A 16970-nucleotide genomic window follows, 5' to 3' on the forward strand; every position below is an offset into this window, starting at 1 on the left:
TCAGGGTGCTCTATTCTATTCCATTGATCAGAGTCCTGCCATTTGCAACAACATGGATGGACCTTGAGAGAATAATATTGAGTGAAACGAGTCAGGCAGAGAAAAAGAAATTCCACATGTTCTCACTCATTGGTGGGAGCTAAAAAAACAAACAAATTAATTCACCCACATGCACACACAAAAAAAAACCGGGGGTGGGGGTGGGGAAGAAGATATAACAACTATACTTCTATGAAGTTGTTACAACAAGCAAACGGAAAGGACATTCTTGGGGGGGAGGGGAGAGAGGGAGGAGGGAGGGAGGTGTCAGTGATGGGCCATAATAATCATATACAGTGTATATTGACAAAATAAAAATTTAACAAAAAAAAAAAAACAGAGATAATAGGGAAGAGGAAATCGTTTAAGTAACACTGCCTTAGAATTTTCTAGAATAGAATTAAATCTTTAAAGAAGCAGTCAGGGCCTTCTATTTCTTCTAAGCAGAAGAAACAAAAACAAATGCAAACTTGGACTTACCATGGTAAAACATCATCAAAACATAACTTCAAATACTAAAGGAAAATTTAAAAGCCACTATGGGTTGAATGACTGCTCCCTCCAAAACACATGTTAGAACTTAATTTCCAATATGGTATTTGAAAGGTGGGGCCTTTGAGAAGTGATTGGATCATGAGGACTATGATCCCATAAATGGATTAATCCATTCATAGTGTAATGAGTTAATGGTTTAAGGAGTTATTACGGAGTAGACCGGGGGCTTTATAAGGAGAGCAAGTGAGCACATTAATACGCTCTTGCCATTCTTGCCATGTGATACCCTGGTCACCACAGGACTCTGTATAGTTCTCACCAGAAGAAGGCCCTTACGAGATGTACCCCCTGGACCCTAGAATTCCTAGGCTCCGAAACTGTAAGAATTAGACCTCTTTTCTTTATAAATTAACCATTTCGGGTATTCTGTTATAAGCAACAGAAATGGGCTAATACAAAAGCAAACAAGAGGGATTACTAAGGAAAATAAAAAAGACAACTAGATTGATGGCAAACGTCTCTCATGAGCAACAATAGATGCCAGAAGACAATAAAATAATATTTTTAAAATGCTAAGAAAAAGCAACTAAGAATTCTATATTCAAGAAGTGATGGTATTTTAGGCATTTTCAAACAAAGATTGAGACATCTCACCACTCTTAAACCCTGGCTGAATAAATTACTAAAGCATGTCCTTCACTTTGGATTCCTCCTTGAAATGTTTTTAAATCCATAACATAAGATGTATAGGATCACAAAGGAAATAATTCCTGCTAAAATACAGTTACTCTGGACATCCATGTACAAAAAATAAATTTAGACACAGATTTCCCACCTTTCACAAAAATTAACTCAAAATAATAATAGGATAGTAAACCTAAATGTAAAATGAAAAACTATAAAACTCCTAGAAGATAACGCAGGAAAAAATCTAGATGACCTTGGGTTTGGCCATGACTTTTTGGATACAACACCAAAAGAACAGTCTGTGAAAAAAAAAATTGATCAGTTGGACTTCATTAAAATTGAAAATCTCTGCTCTGTGAAAGACACTGTCAAAAGAATGAACAGAGAAGCCACAGAGTAGAAGAAAATCTTTGAAAAACACATGTCTGATCTTTGAAAAACACATGTACCTTTTAGGACTGGTGTCCAAAAGATACAAAGAACTCCTAAAACTCAACAATATGAAAACAAAAAACCCAATTGAAAAATTGGCAAAAGATCTAAGCAAATACCTTCTCTCAAACAGGTGGCAAATAAGCATATGAAAAGATGCTGCACATCATATATCACTAGGGAATTGCAAATTAAAACAACAAGATACCACTACACACCTATTAGAATGGCTAAAATATAAAACTGACAAATGCTGGCAATGATATGGAACAATTGGGAATGCAAAATGGCATAGCCACTTTGAAAGACAGTTTGTTTCTTATAAACAAAACATATACATACCATACAATCCAGCTATCATGCCACTTGGTATCTACCCAAATGAGGTGAAAACTTATGTCCACACAAAAACCTGCAGACAAATTTTTATAGCAGATTTATTCATAACTGCCAAAGCTAGGAAGCAACCAAGCTATTCTTCAATAGCTCAATGGATAAAAAACTGTGGTATATCCATATGATGGAATATTATTCAGCAATAAATAGAAATGAGCTATCAAGCCACCAAAAGACATGGAGGAACCTATTTACTTAAATGCATGCTATTAAGTAAAAGGGGACAGTCTGAAAAGCCTACATACTGTATAATTCCAACTATATGACATTCTGGAAAAGGCCAAACTGTGGAGACAGTGAAAAGATCAGTGGTTGCCAGTGGCTGAAGGCAAGGAGTGATGAACAGGTGTTGCCTAGAGGATTTGTAGGCAGTGAAACTAGTCTGGTATGATAATGTAATTGTGGACACCTCATCATGCATTTGTCAAAATCCAGACAATGTAGAACACAAAAACTGAACCCTAATGTTAACTATGGATTTTAGTTAATAAGTTAATAAGTTATCGATATTGGCTCATCAATTGTAACAAATGTACCACACTAATACAGGATGTAAATAATAGGGGAAATTGTGTAAGTGGTGAGGAGGGAGAGGGAGTAGGTATTTGGGAATTCTCTGTACTTTCTCATCAATTCTTCTGTAAACCTAAAACTGCTAAAAAAAAAAAAAGTCTATTGATTAGAAAAATTAAGATACTAGAAAACAATATCATGACACGTGATAAGATGAAAGTTAAAACATTTTAAGGTCCTTGTACAGTTTAGGAGAAAGAAAGATGTTGAGTACTTTTACAGTTTGAGTCAAATAATGTATGTTAAAAACATAAGGGAAACCACTAAACAAAAAGAAATTAAGTAAGGCAAATCTTTTTGTTGTATAGCAAATCTAATTATTTTTAACTGTGGCAGCTTACCTGAGATTCCAGAACCTCCAACTTACGTTTCCTGGTATGAAGAGCTTTACTTGGAAATGCCCAATAATAATTAGAAGTTCCAATCTTCTCACAGTCAACCATACCATCATCAACTAAACTTTGAAGAACTTCTTTCACTGACGTAGCAGCTAGGAGAGATAATTTTTAAGACTGAATGTTGAGAAAAACTATAAATAAAATGAAAAGGCAAATAACTGGGGAAACACTTGCAAAAAATATTACAGATCAAGAGTTAATAAGTTAAATAAGGAGCTCTTAATGGCAAAAAAAAGACATATAAAAACAATAGAAGTACATTAATGGGCATCTACAAAATATGCATGGCTAATATATAAGAAAAATGTTCAAAAGAAATGTAAAATAAAGCAATGAGATATGACTTCTTGATTACCAAATTTAAAACACTAAAACATATAAGAAAGAATTCAAGGAAATGGGCACTGTCAACATGGGTTGAGAAACGTGGCAATATGTGTCTAAAACTTTAGATTTATGCATTTTTAATGGAAAAATTCCACTTCTATAAATTCCACTTTTATAAATTCAGCCAAAGAAAATAATGATGAATATGCATATACTTGCCAAAGCATTGTTTTCAATAGCAAAATATTGGAAACCAGTCCAGTAACTGGTTTTTTTAACGTACTTTATTGCAGTGAAATACTATTCAATCATTTATGTTTAAAAGAATTTTCAATGGCATGAATATATATTCAAAACACATTATATAGAAAAATAAAGTTAAAGGACAGGATATACTAATATGACAGTGGTTATCTTTGGATGGTAATAATAGGCAATTTTTATTTCCTTCTTTTTGCTTCTTTTTCCCTCCCCCAACAATGAATGTCACCTTTTGCTAAGAAAAATTAAACGATTATGAAAAATTAAACAATAAATAAAGAAATAAAATAGATGCTATAGTTAGGGTTAAGATTAAAAATCAGAAAAAGATTTTTTAAAATACCATGTAAAAATGCAAAGTCTCTTTCAGTAATTGGCCACAATAATCAGCCATATTGTATATTGACAAAATAAAATAAAATTTTTTAAAAAATGCAAAGTCACATTTCATAAATATCTGAAATCTATTAACGATTTTTACTTTCTTTGTACTAATATATCCATATTTCAATGTCCATTTTAATTTTGCCTAGAGCAGATCCCCAAATATAATAAACACTATTAAAAATTTAAATATTTATTAAATAAAATTAATAAAGTGTGCAAAACATTCAACCCCACTTGTAAAGAAGTACAAATTGAAATAAGATAGAATACTAAAAACGAAAATAGTTTCAAGAAATTCGTGAGTATAAATTGGTATAGCCTTTCCTGAAGGAAATTTGAGAATACATATTAAAAAGCCTAATATCTACACAAATCTCTATATTCTCTATATCTATATTTCTAGTTACAATTCCAAATGAAGTAAGACGAGATGTGGAGAAAAATTTATGGATAGTGTCTTAGTCTGCTTGAGCTGCCATAACAAAATACAACAAATTTATTTCTCACAATTCTGGAGGCTAGATCAAGGTGGTAGCCAACTCAGTTCCTGATGAGGGTTCTCTTCTCACAATGTCCTAATATGGGCTTTCCTCAGTAAATGCACACAAAGAGAGATCCTTCTTCCTCTTATAAGGCCGCCAATCCTATAGGATTGGGACTCTACCCTTTAACCTTAATTACTTCCTAAAAGCCCTTTCTCCAAATACAATCACACTGGGAGTTAGTGACTCAATATATGAATTTTGGGGGGACATAATTCAGTCCAGGACAGATAGCATGTTAATTACACCTTACTTTTAGCAGCATTATTTGGAAACAACCTAAATATTCAACAAAAGGTAACAGGCTAGGCAAATTATGGTATGATAGGCTGTCAGAGAATGAAATATTAGGAGACTCAGATGTAACACATTTTTTTTAAAGCAAATGATGTAAGAAGAGGTAGATAATATAATGTTACATGAAAAAAGACAAAAACACAAAACTGTATGTGCAGCATGGTTCCCTCTCACAGAGAAAGACAGATACATAAATACACAGATAAGCAGAACCTAGGAATAAGACATCAAAATACACTAAGATGTTAAGAGTGGTGACCTGAGAATAGAGGGATTATGAATAACTATTTTCTTCATTATATTTTTTTACAGTTTTCAAATTTGTTCAAATCAACATGTATAGCTTATATAATCAGAAAGGTTTTTTAAAAAACAAGTATATCATGTGTAGTGGATTTATCAGTGACCCCCTAAAAGATATATGCAAGGTCCTAACCCCTGGAACCTGACTGTGACCTTACTTGGGAAATGGGTCTTTGCAGATGTAACTAATAATTAAGTTAAGGATCTCAAGAAGAGATCATCCTGAATTTAGGGTGGGTCCTAAATCCAATGATTTCTGTCCTTTTAAGAGACAGAAGGAGAGAAAACACACTGACACAGAAGGAAGGGAAGGCCATGTAAAGACAAAGGCAGAGATTAGAGTGCTGTTGTCTATAAGCCCAAAACTGCTGGAAGCCAACAGAAGCTAGGAGAGAAGTATGAAATGGATTCTCCTTCAGAACCTCCAGAAGGAACCAACCCTGCTGATAGAGTTTGGATGTGTTTTTCTCACCAAAGCTCATGTGGAAATCTGATCCCCAATGTGGCAGTGTTGGGGGCTGTTTGAGTCATGGGGGTGGATCCCTCATGAATGGATTAATGCTCTCCCTGGGGGAGGGGGGCCTGAGTGAGATCTCCCTCTATTAGTTCCCACAAGAGCTAGTTGTTTAAAAGACCCTGGCACCTCCTCTCTCTCTCTTGCTCCTCTTGCCATGTGATCTGTTTGTACCTGCCGGCTGCCTGCCACTTTCCGCCATGAGTAGAAGCAGCTTGAGGCCCATGCCAGATGCAGCTGTCCCAGAATCATGAGCCAAATAAAACTCTGTTCTTTATAAATTACCCAGTCTCAGGTGTTCTGTTATAGCAACGAAAAAGGACTAACACACCTCCCGATACCTTGATTTCAAACTTCTGGCCTCCAGAACAGTGAGAAAATAAATTTCTCTTGTTTTAAGCCATCACATTTGTGATAATTTTTTACAACAGCCCTAGGAAACTAATACAACATGTAAAGACACGAAGTTGCATTTAATAAATACTAGAACATACACGAATAGTTTTTACTTCTTTTGAAGTAAATTACACCCATAAATAAATGTGTATATTGTGTGTGTATGTATATATATGTGTATGCATGTATTCCATTTCTATTTTTCTAGAGCAGATGCTGCATACACAAAACACAAGAATTGTGGCCACAGCCCACTGACATCACATGGGGACTTTTACATACATTCTTCATCTCCAGAAATTTCTGCTTTCCATAATGTTAAAGACTGTTGGCAGAAAAGATGACAGATATTTCCCAAAATATTCAAGCATATCTTCAACACTTACTAATGCCTTTCTCTTTGGAAGCTATCTTCTCCACATCTTTTAATTGAAATACATCTTTCTGTTTAAAATGGTTTAAAAAAAAGATGAAAAACACGTATTTTTTTCTACTGTATACTTATATTTACCAGAATTATGTTCACAAAACATTGTATTAAAAAACTATCTGGAAATGAACAGTGCAATAGAACAAGCATATTGGAGTTAGAAGAAACTTTGCAATTATCTCATTCCATATGCTCAATAGAACTCAACATGGGTAGACTTTTGCATGAGCAAAAAAGTACTTGGAGATCAGAACCTAAAGAACATCTTCCCACTGAAGAATAAAAACTATTATGGCAGATTACCTGGTACCATGAAATAATTGGCTTCTCTGACAATTCGATTTTAAGAAAACACAAACAGTGCTTTGCTTAGCATATATCACACTTCACAGATTTAGCAGTTCTAACTAAAAGCAAAACAAATGGCCAGATTTTTTTTTTTACATTTGTGGTGTCATGGAAGAGCTATACCTAAATAGGAAAATTATACAATTCATTGCATCTTATCAATTATTCACCTATACATGTTGCATGTCCACCATATGCAAAGCAAAACATTATGGAAAGATATGCATGTAGAATATTTAATCATATGGTCAGAAAAACAATCTAGGTAGAATACTCCTTTCTACTGGCAATAAGCCTTACTTGAAGTGGTTAAAAAAATAAAAAACCTTGGATAACAAAAATGAAATTATTTGAAAAGACTAAAGTATTCAGTAATTAGAACAGAAATATTGTGATTATCGTTATAGAAATCTTGGGTCCATTTCTTTCAAAATAAACTTGAAAAGGCAACTTCAATTGGATAAAAATTAAAAACTTCTGCTCATCCAAGGGCACTGTTAAGAAATTGAAAAGACAAACACTAACTAGAAGAGAATATTTGCAAAATATATACCCAACAAAGGCCTGGAACCCAGGATATATATATACAACTCCTTTGAAGAGCATCCAAAAAAAAAATTCAATGGATGGATAAAGGAGTGGAGAGATGAATATGTAATAAAGCAAGTAGAGCAAAATGTTAATGGTAGAATCTCGGTGGTGAGCATATGGGTATTCACCGTAAAACTCTGCTACATCATCTGTGCTGTATATTTGGCATTTGAAATTTTTCATAAGAAAATGGTGAAAAAATTTCATCTCACTACACCTAAGATTTAGTAAAGTAAGGAAAATATTAAGTCATTGGACGTAGTGAGAGTATGAGATCAATTTTTGCACATCTGGGAATAAACTGCTTAAAGATTAATACTTTAGGATCTTAGGGAACATATGATAAATTACTGACTTTAGGCCTCTAATGCATTAGAAAAATCAATTAATCAAACCTTTTTCAAATGCTTAGATTCCCTACAAAAATCATGAACTCATTGAGGCATCTGCCTATACTTGCATGTGGTTACCAAGGAAGAGCCCCTGATATACTGGCCACCCCAGTGGGGTTGGTTGCTGTATAAATAAATGGGCTTGCAAAAACTAGCCTCAGACCTCAAGTGTGGTCATTTACGTGGACAAAATAAATGATCTCAAGTATATTTTAGTTCTTAGGCTCCTCAGCATTAAACAGAGATATTAAAGGGGAGATGAACACAATGATTCTAGCTCTTAAAAAAAAAAATATGTGCAAAATACCATGGAAGTCACATAGTTATAATACTAGCCAACATTTAATTAAGCTCTTACAACCTAGGCATTGTAATGTTTTACATTAATGTTTTACACAGATTATCACATTTGATCATCATACCAACATTCAGCTGGGTACTATTACTATCATCCTTTTTAACAGATGAAGAAACTGGGATGTAGAGAAGTCAAGTAACTCGCTTAAGGTTACAAAGCTGTCGGGTAAAACAGGCTCCAGATGCAAGTTCTCAATCATTGAGCTGTACTGTTTGCATATTCTTTCTAAGTGCAATGGGTAAAGAAATCTTTTTATTACATTAGACCTTCAAACACACATGTGCATCTATATGCATATCTTTTTTTTTTGGGGGGGGGGACCGGTAAGGGGATCGCAACCCTTGGCTTGGTGTCGTCTGCACTGCACTCAGCTAGTGAGCGCACCGGGCCATCCCTATATAGGATCCGAACCCACTGAGGGAGCGCCACTGCGCTCCCAGCACCGCACTCTCCCAAGTGAGCCACAGGGCCGGTCCCATCTATATGCATATCTATCAATACATATATGATTATGTCTGTGTTTCTTTTTCTCTATTTATACATTTATATAAAATTCTATGGGTATAAGCATGGTCATTCCAGAGAGACTTGTGTGCCAATGAAGAGCCACTCATTTGTTTGCTGAGGTAATTTTTAGAAAAACTCAACAAATGTTAATTGGTGGACTATTTTGTGCCTAAAGTTTCTTACTCTTCACAAGCTGACATTACCAATGATCGTGGTTTTAAAAAATTTTCAAAACTTCATGGATGGCCCACTTATGATTATAGGCAACACAGTATGTGGTGCTCTGTTACTTGGTTTTCTCATTTGATTAAAAAAGTATGTTCAGTGTAGGTAACTGAGAAAATAGAGCATAAAATAAAATCCAATTATCACTGCTAATATTTGTGATCATACTGCATTACATTTTTTTTACATTCTGCCTTTTCTACTTAACATTATATCATGAACATTTTCCCATGACATTAGTGTTTTAAAAAGAGCTACTATTCACATCTACATAAAGTCAAACTATATAACAAACCCTGGAGGTGACCATATTTGATGTTGGAATTTTTACTTGCCAATTGCCACAATGGAATTAGAATCCACATTCCAGAACCTGAATTTCAGGATCAATGCTTTTCACTCTGCACCATATTGTTGATTTGTTTTGAATTGTTTAAGGGCTTATGTCTAATATTTATCAACTTTTGGCTTAAGTCTGGATCCTGTATATACCATATCCCATTCATGACAGAATAAATGAAATAGTCTCCATTACATTTCCCTAATCAATTATATTCTTCAATTCCATCAAAGAACTAATTAAATAAGTGAGCGGCAACTGATTAGGCTATAATGTAGAAAAAAACAGGAATATATGTACTGAAATCAATCAATCAATAATACAATTAATTCCTAGCTTTACAGAAAAACTCACTGATTACTGAACTTCTTTAAGCTGCTAATACTCATTAGTATCATAGTCTTTAATGTCTTAATGTTATTCGGTGAGGGCAGAGTTGAAAAATTTTCAATCAGAAACAGCCAACTTTGATACTTACAATATTATTTTTGATAATTAACAATATTGTGGGCCGGCCCGGTGGCGCACTGCTACAGTGCGCTGCTTGGGAGTGCGGCGGCGCTCCCGCCGAGGGTTCGGATCCCACATACAGACCGGCCGCTCACTGGCTGAGCGAGGGGCGGGAGCAACACCGAGGGTTGCGATCCCGTTGCTGGTCCCAGTCTGGTACGGGCACAACACTGAGGGTTGCGATCCGTTCCCAGTCACGAAAAAAGACAAAAAGAAAAAAAAAAAAAACAATATTGTAAAGGACAAAATAATTTCCCCAACTCCTCTCCCCAGCTGTCCATGCCTAATAGGAATTACTTTTCTTGCTCTGAGTCCACAAGAAAAATATTTCAACTCAGCAGAATAAATTGTCAGAATTTTCACATACAAACTTCATCAATTTATCTTCCTAATCATATCATCATTAGTATGATACCCTGTTCTGAACTGCCAATGACTTTTAGGAACAGTAAGATTACACTTAGAGGGCAAATACTTAAAAAAAAAGAAAGAAAGAAAGAAAAAAACAGATTATTTTGCTTGTTTTACTAAATATCTGCCTTACCAAAATGAAAAAGGATGTTATTAATTTAATATTATTTTACCATTTTCCCCATCTTATTCACATTTGTATATGATAAAAACAGCCAGTAGGGTGGGACTGACTAGGCTTTGAAGGTTCTGCCAAGCCATATGGACTCGATTTTTCTCTTTTAGCTCAAAGGTCTATTTGACATGGAAGCAAAGAAAATCCACTGAAGAGAGTGTGCTCTAGAGCCAGGTGTCTGGGTTTGAACTCTGACTCTGTCACTTAGGAGTTGAAGTCTTAAACATACTTTCCATTACAGGTTGAGCATCCCTTATTCAAAAAGCTTGGGACCAGATGGATTTCAGATTTTTTTGGATTTTGGAATATTTGCATTGGGTTGAGCATCCCAAATCTGCAAATCCAAAATACTCCAGAGAGCGTTTCCTTTAAGCATCATGTTGGCACTCAAATTTCAGATTTTGAAGCATTTCAGATCTTGGATTTTGAGATTTGGGATGCTCAACCTGTAGTGGCAGGCACAAATTTCTGGAATAAATTGAGGCCGCATCATATGTGTGTTACACTATAGACAAATTTATACATGAAAAGAGGCAGTATTTTGTACTCCCTCTAAAATCAGATGATCCTCCCTCATTTGAATCCTGGTACTTCTATTTTTTGAGACCCAGGACCAGCTTCGTAGGTACTCTGTGCTTCAGGTGTCCTCATCTACAAAATGAGGATGACAACAATAGTTCCTACCTTACAGAGTTGATTTATGGATAAAAGATAATCTACACCAAGTGTTGGAACAGTGATTGCCACCTAGGCAGCACTCAGTACATGTGAACTATTATCCATTATTATTTTCAGGCAGAAAGGGGAGGAAACAATCAAATATGTGCTTCAGAAAGATAATCTGGTGCCAGTATGTAACAGTCTGGAGGGAAGAGACTCTACCAGGCTGGCCAGTTAGCTCACTTGGTTAGAGCTCGGTGCTGATAACACCACGAAGGTCAAGGGTTTGGATTCCTGAACTAACCAACCCCCCCCAAAAAAAGAGACTCTACCAACAATAGGATATGGTTCTTTCATACTCCATAGCTCACCGGAACTACAAATGTTTGCAGAATCTTCTTCATTCTTTAAGAAACTGGTCAATATTAATCTCTAATGAAGAAGGGACAGTTAACATTGAATGACATATATTTAACATGAAAATTACACAAGATACTAAAAATCTTAAGGAAAACAACTTACTGTTTCAAAAAATATTTGCATCATACGAACTCTCTTTTCTTCTACACTCAGTCCTTTCTTCTTTGACTAAAGCACAAAAGTAGAAAAGTAAACACATTTTTTTAAACACCACATTTTAAAACAACTTGGTCTGAAATATTATCTGAAATTTTATGCATAATCTTGTCTGTTACCACCAGGTTTGATACTCTCAGAGCCAGGACTAAACCCTTGTGGTAGGTGCTGCCAATATAATAAGTATAGTGACTGAAAAAGAGACTGGCATTTTGTAGAAATTCAATATTTATAAAATGAACCAATGATAAGTCACCATATTTACCCTCAAAAGGTTTACATCCCTCAAAGAATATAAATAGACATAACTACTTATAACTAATGAACATCTACATGCTCAAATTGCTACATAAATACCTAGGATAGAATGAATTAATTCCACCCTGGGGAGAAAGAAAGGTTATCTAGAAAGCTAGAGATGAAGAGGATTTTGGCAAATTGAGAAATGGTGAGAAGCATGTCCTCGGCAGACCACACACAGGCACAATATAATGGAAGTACATGGAATTCTCCAGAAAGACAAGCACTCTGGGATGGTTACTATAAGGACTACACAGGGAAAAGAGCAGATGAGATGAGGAAAGTTGTCTGGGACCAGATTGTAGAAGGCTAACTATCCAGCCCATGAGAGTGGACTTTATTCTAGACGAGGAGCTACTGAGTAATTTCTTTTTTTTTTTTTTTTTTTCTTTTTCGTGACCGGTAAGGGGATCACAACCCTTGGTGTAGGGTCGCCTGCACGACGCTCAGCCAGTGAGCAAACCGGCCAGTCCTATACAGGATCCGAACCTGCGGCAGGAGTGTCGCCGCGCTCCCAGTGCCGCACTCTCCCGAGTGCACCGCAGGGCCGGCCCCTGAGTAATTTCTAAAGCAGGGGAATGACAAGATGAGAGTTATGTTTTAGTAAATTAATTATAACAGTAATGTGGAAGGTAGGCTAGAGGAAGAAAAATCTACCCAGGTAGAAAATAGAAACCTACTCATGTTATTCCTATACTACTGTTATTCCAGAATCCTCTTTAGCCAATTTGAAATTAAACTGAAGTGTATAAGTTAATAATAAATTTTACTATATATTATATATAGTATACATAAAACTAAAATTCAAATTTTGTTTAAAAAGAGAGCCAAATTTCTTCATCCCAAAGATATGCAGAAAAGAAAAGAGTGAGATCCATCACCTCTAGCTGTCTAACACAGGATTCCATACTAACGTTTCTTAAGTGGTCTGCACCTTTCTCAAAAATTGCATGAGATCATAGGGAACATTAACTGTTTACTTAAAAAGCAGATATAAAACAACAATTATAGACTGACCTTATCCAACCAAAACTCTATCACAAAATGTGAACTTATAATAGATAGGGCAAAGGATTTAGAATTGCCATTCTAACTACATACCAGAGTACATGAGTCTTTATTCTTCTTACAAAACTAGAAACCCACTAACTCATTTCTATGGCGATAAAATTATCAGGCGTTTCTTGATGAGTCACATGAGTAAATAAGTAGCCTCAAAGTTTGTATTTTACTTTTCTTCTTCTATCCACTCTAAAACACTATTCCCTTGGGTTCAGTTGTCAATCCCCCCATTGCCTAACACCTTTTCTTTGATTTCATGTGCTTTCTTGGTTTTAATGAACACTTATGCTGAGACCTCAAATCTTTACATCCATCCCTGGGTATGTTCCTTAGTTTCAATCTCATGTATCTACCTGCCTGCTGGATAGACTTTAAACTCAGATTGTCTAAACTGAACTCTTCCCCCCCTACACCTAATCCCCAAACCTGCTGTTCTAGATCTCAAGTCTCAGTTAAATACCACTTTGTTACCCAAACCAAAGGCCTGGTAATCTTCCTATGTGCTTTCTTCTCTCTTCCCCCACATACAACCAATCACTAAGTACTGCCAATTTCAGTGCTTAACCATCCCTACTACCACTACCTCAGTTCAGGCCTTTATTATCTGTCTCCTGTGATCCCCTAACTACACCTTGTTTCACCCTCTAAGTTCACATTTGAAAAAGCAAATCTGACCATGCCTCTCCCTTGCTCAAAATCCTTCAGTGGCTCCCAACTACCCATAAGTATCCAAGCACCAGTAGTATGATATACAAGGCCCTCTATCTCCTGACTCCAACTTACCTCTCACAGCCTCTTCTACCACTCCCCACCTCAAATTTTATCATAACAATATGGAAAGTTAAGTAACTTGAGCTATAATACAAAAACTACTTCTAATTCTCTTCTTGAAGTAGGATGTCTCATTTCTAAGTCTTTTAAAAAATGTTGTTCCTCTACCTAAAACACCTTCTCTTCTTGCCTTCTCAAAACAGTAAACCATGTCCCAAGGCTTAGTTTAGGCATTCTCTCTCCAGGAGAACTTCCCTGAGTTAACAGGCTAAGCGTGTGTTCCCAAAACAAACCTTCATCAAATCACTTACTACACTGAAAAGATGTGTTTATTGTCTCCCTCAGCAGACTGAAAAACTTCAGAACATGAACTGCTTTTGCCTTCCCAGGGCTAAGTGCCAGCTTACACAGAAGAGACATAAAGGGCGGCCCTTAACTTCAGGACCATGGATCAAAGCCTCCAACTCTAAAATGTGAGGCTGTTCAGGCTCCCAAGCCCCGCAACACCTACCACACTCCCGCGGATACAAGACAGGGTGAATTAATATAGGGAATTCTGTGCTAACCACGTATTTCCTTCCTTGGGAGAAATGAGTCAGAGAAATCTCAGGTAGGCAAGTTCCAGGAAAACATATACACCTGTTCACTAAACCTAGGGCCAAGAGCTACAGTCCAGTACTGCTTCATTAGCCTCCCTTCACTCTGGCCTCTGCAGATATCTGAATAAATCAAGGCAGTTAGAAGGATCTTTCAGCTTATTTCTCCATGCCAGTGGGTCTCAAACTTCCATATATCAGAATCATCTCAGGAGCTTTAAAAAATACTGATGCCCAGGCACATCTCATATTAACTGAGCCAGAATCTCTGGGATGGGGCCTAGGCATGTATATTTTAAAAATCTCTAGGTGTTTCAATTGTGCCCCATGGTTGAAAACCCTGCTTTTCTCAGCCCAGAATCTGGAGGCCATGTCAGGAGTGCTGTGGGACAGTGAGAATCCCTTTAGGACTTTAGTCTGTGGCTGCATCAGCAGAAAACAAATCCCAAAGTTTTAGAAAAGGCTCCTGACATTTTGGTATTATAAACAGCCCCTTGGAAAGCCAGTTGCACTCCACAAGAATCTGTCTCCAGAGGAGGGCAATGAAGAGAATCTAGTGATCTGGGGCACATAGTTTTAGAAAATCTCTCAAGACATAGTTAAGTAGCTATGAAAGTTACTCACGAGACATGGATGAGCTGTATCATTCACTTATATTGTTTACAGGCTGATTCATTCATCACTCTTTTATAACTAAAAATAATTTTTATATTAACCACAGTAGGAAAGTATCATGGCCAGAATGAGAATAACTAATAAAAAAGAAGCCATATTTACACCCATGTTTGGAAATTTCTCCAAAAAAAAACAAACAAAAAAATCAACGAGGACTCATTTAATACTTAAGATTAGAAAAACTCATTTAATAGTACAGAGATGTATTCAAATTAGTAAGTAAAGAGACTCGAAACTTGACCTGAGGACTATACTACGAAGCTTCCTAGTTGACCAAAGTATTTTAAACCACTTTAAAAAATCATGTAACCTTCTCCAAATAGGAGTTACAGAATTCCTCAAGTCAGCCCTGATCAATTACAATATAATTTTGAAAATTAAAAAGTCGATGCTATCTATGGCCCTCAGAGTTGGACACTGCACTTCTCCAATTCCAAAAATATGCCTTGACTTATAACTGTTTACCCAATATAACCAACCAAATCAAAACAAACTTCTATTAATTCACAATCAGTAAAGAGAACAAAAGTTTTTCTTTGACCAACATAACACTATAAAAAACAAAAAGTACACATATATATTTTTTTTTGACTGGTAAGGGGATAGTAACCCTTGGCTTGGTGTCGTCCACACCATGCTCAGCCAGTGAGCGCACCGGCCATCCCTATATAGGATCCGACCCCGCGGCCTCAGCGCTACCAGCACGGCACTCTCCCGAGTGAGCCATGGGACCAGCCCAGAAAGTACACATCTTATAAAAAGTTTTATTCCTATTTATGTTTCTCATTATCAGAAGTAAGGATCTGAGAAGAGTTAACAGCACAGCAAACCATTTAGTATTAGATGGCATTTAAGCAAAGTAAAATAGGAGTTTATTCACCAAGCTCTGAATTATGTTATATTTCGTTTTACACTTAAATTTCAATAGCAAAAATTGCCTTTGTCATTACACAAAATAGGCTGACTGTGTCAGTGTTTGATATGAGGAAGGAATTGTTGGCAAAAGACAAATTAAACCTAACATTTATTTAAAGTAAATTAAACTAATATCAGATGTGAATGCCAGGCGAAGGCTCTATCTGTGCGTTGGAATCTCCTATTTTCGAACATTTGTTTCCTTTTGGGGGGACAATATGCATATTGCTATAACAAACACTGATCTTTCATCAAAAAAAAAAAAGTCGATTCATGAGTAAAGAGACATTAGGTAAGAGCACAAAGTTAATGCATTTGTGCATTAGTTAATGCATAGTTCTCAGTAGTCAATTTTATTAGGCCAGTAATTCTATAAAGAGAAATATGATAACACAGAGCACTGGTAACAGATTTTTTAACCGTGGTCCTGTTTGGATCTTTAGACCGTTTCGTGCCCAGGTGGCTGGGTTGTTAGTTTAACCACAAAGGAACCGTTATCAGTTATAATGACATCTGGACAAGGTATAGTCAAATAAACACAGTACAACTAGAACCTTGTTCACCATTAGCTCGGCAAAATAACGGCCAGGTAGCTACATTAAGATATTAAAGCCTTAGATCCACTTAATTAGATGCGAATTCTCTGCCAAGAGAAGCAGAAAATCGGTGGCATGAAACTTTGACGGTTTATGGAAGTGACTTGAGCTCACGAAGAGACAATTTGGAATCTTAGCAAAACCTACAGGGGGCTGGCCCTCGGATGACCGAATCCGGAGGCGTCTGGGCAGTGGCCTTTTTAACAAATAACTGAGTTGTGGGATTCTCGGGTCACGTTCGCGAACGCTCTCCGCGCTCTAACCTAACGCTTCGGCCGGGCCCCGGGGACAGAGGCGGGTGCCGACGGGCAGGGAGTGCGGCGGGGAAGGGCGGCACGGCCGCGGCGCCGACCCGACCTCCACAGGCTGGGAGCCCGAGGGCCGGGCGCCCGCCCCTGCAGCCCGGGGAGCGGCCAACGCCAGGCCGGGGCATCAGGCCGCCGGGGGGGCTAGAGAGAAACGAACCCGGGCTTGTGCCTTCAGTT

The 16970-nt window shown here is 36.8% G+C and overlaps 1 protein-coding gene across 1 annotated transcript in view; it reads right to left on the reverse strand.

Moving 5' to 3' along the window:
• Positions 1-16918, reverse strand: part of LOC103598227 (meiotic nuclear division protein 1 homolog) — an 87855-nt gene extending 70937 nt beyond the window's left edge. Inside the window, exons 1-4 of the mRNA XM_008582201.1 lie at positions 16754-16918; positions 11517-11582; positions 6434-6491; positions 2964-3112 (exon numbers count right to left, since the gene is read on the reverse strand). Coding sequence (XP_008580423.1) covers positions 2964-3112; positions 6434-6491; positions 11517-11582; positions 16754-16918 — 438 coding nt within the window. The remainder of the gene's footprint in view (positions 1-2963; positions 3113-6433; positions 6492-11516; positions 11583-16753) is intronic.
• Between the last annotated feature and the right edge of the window lie 52 nt (positions 16919-16970).

The sequence above is a fragment of the Galeopterus variegatus genome, unplaced genomic scaffold (assembly GCF_000696425.1).
Source record: "Galeopterus variegatus unplaced genomic scaffold, G_variegatus-3.0.2 Scaffold2543, whole genome shotgun sequence".
In the NCBI taxonomy this organism is placed as follows: domain Eukaryota; kingdom Metazoa; phylum Chordata; class Mammalia; order Dermoptera; family Cynocephalidae; genus Galeopterus; species Galeopterus variegatus.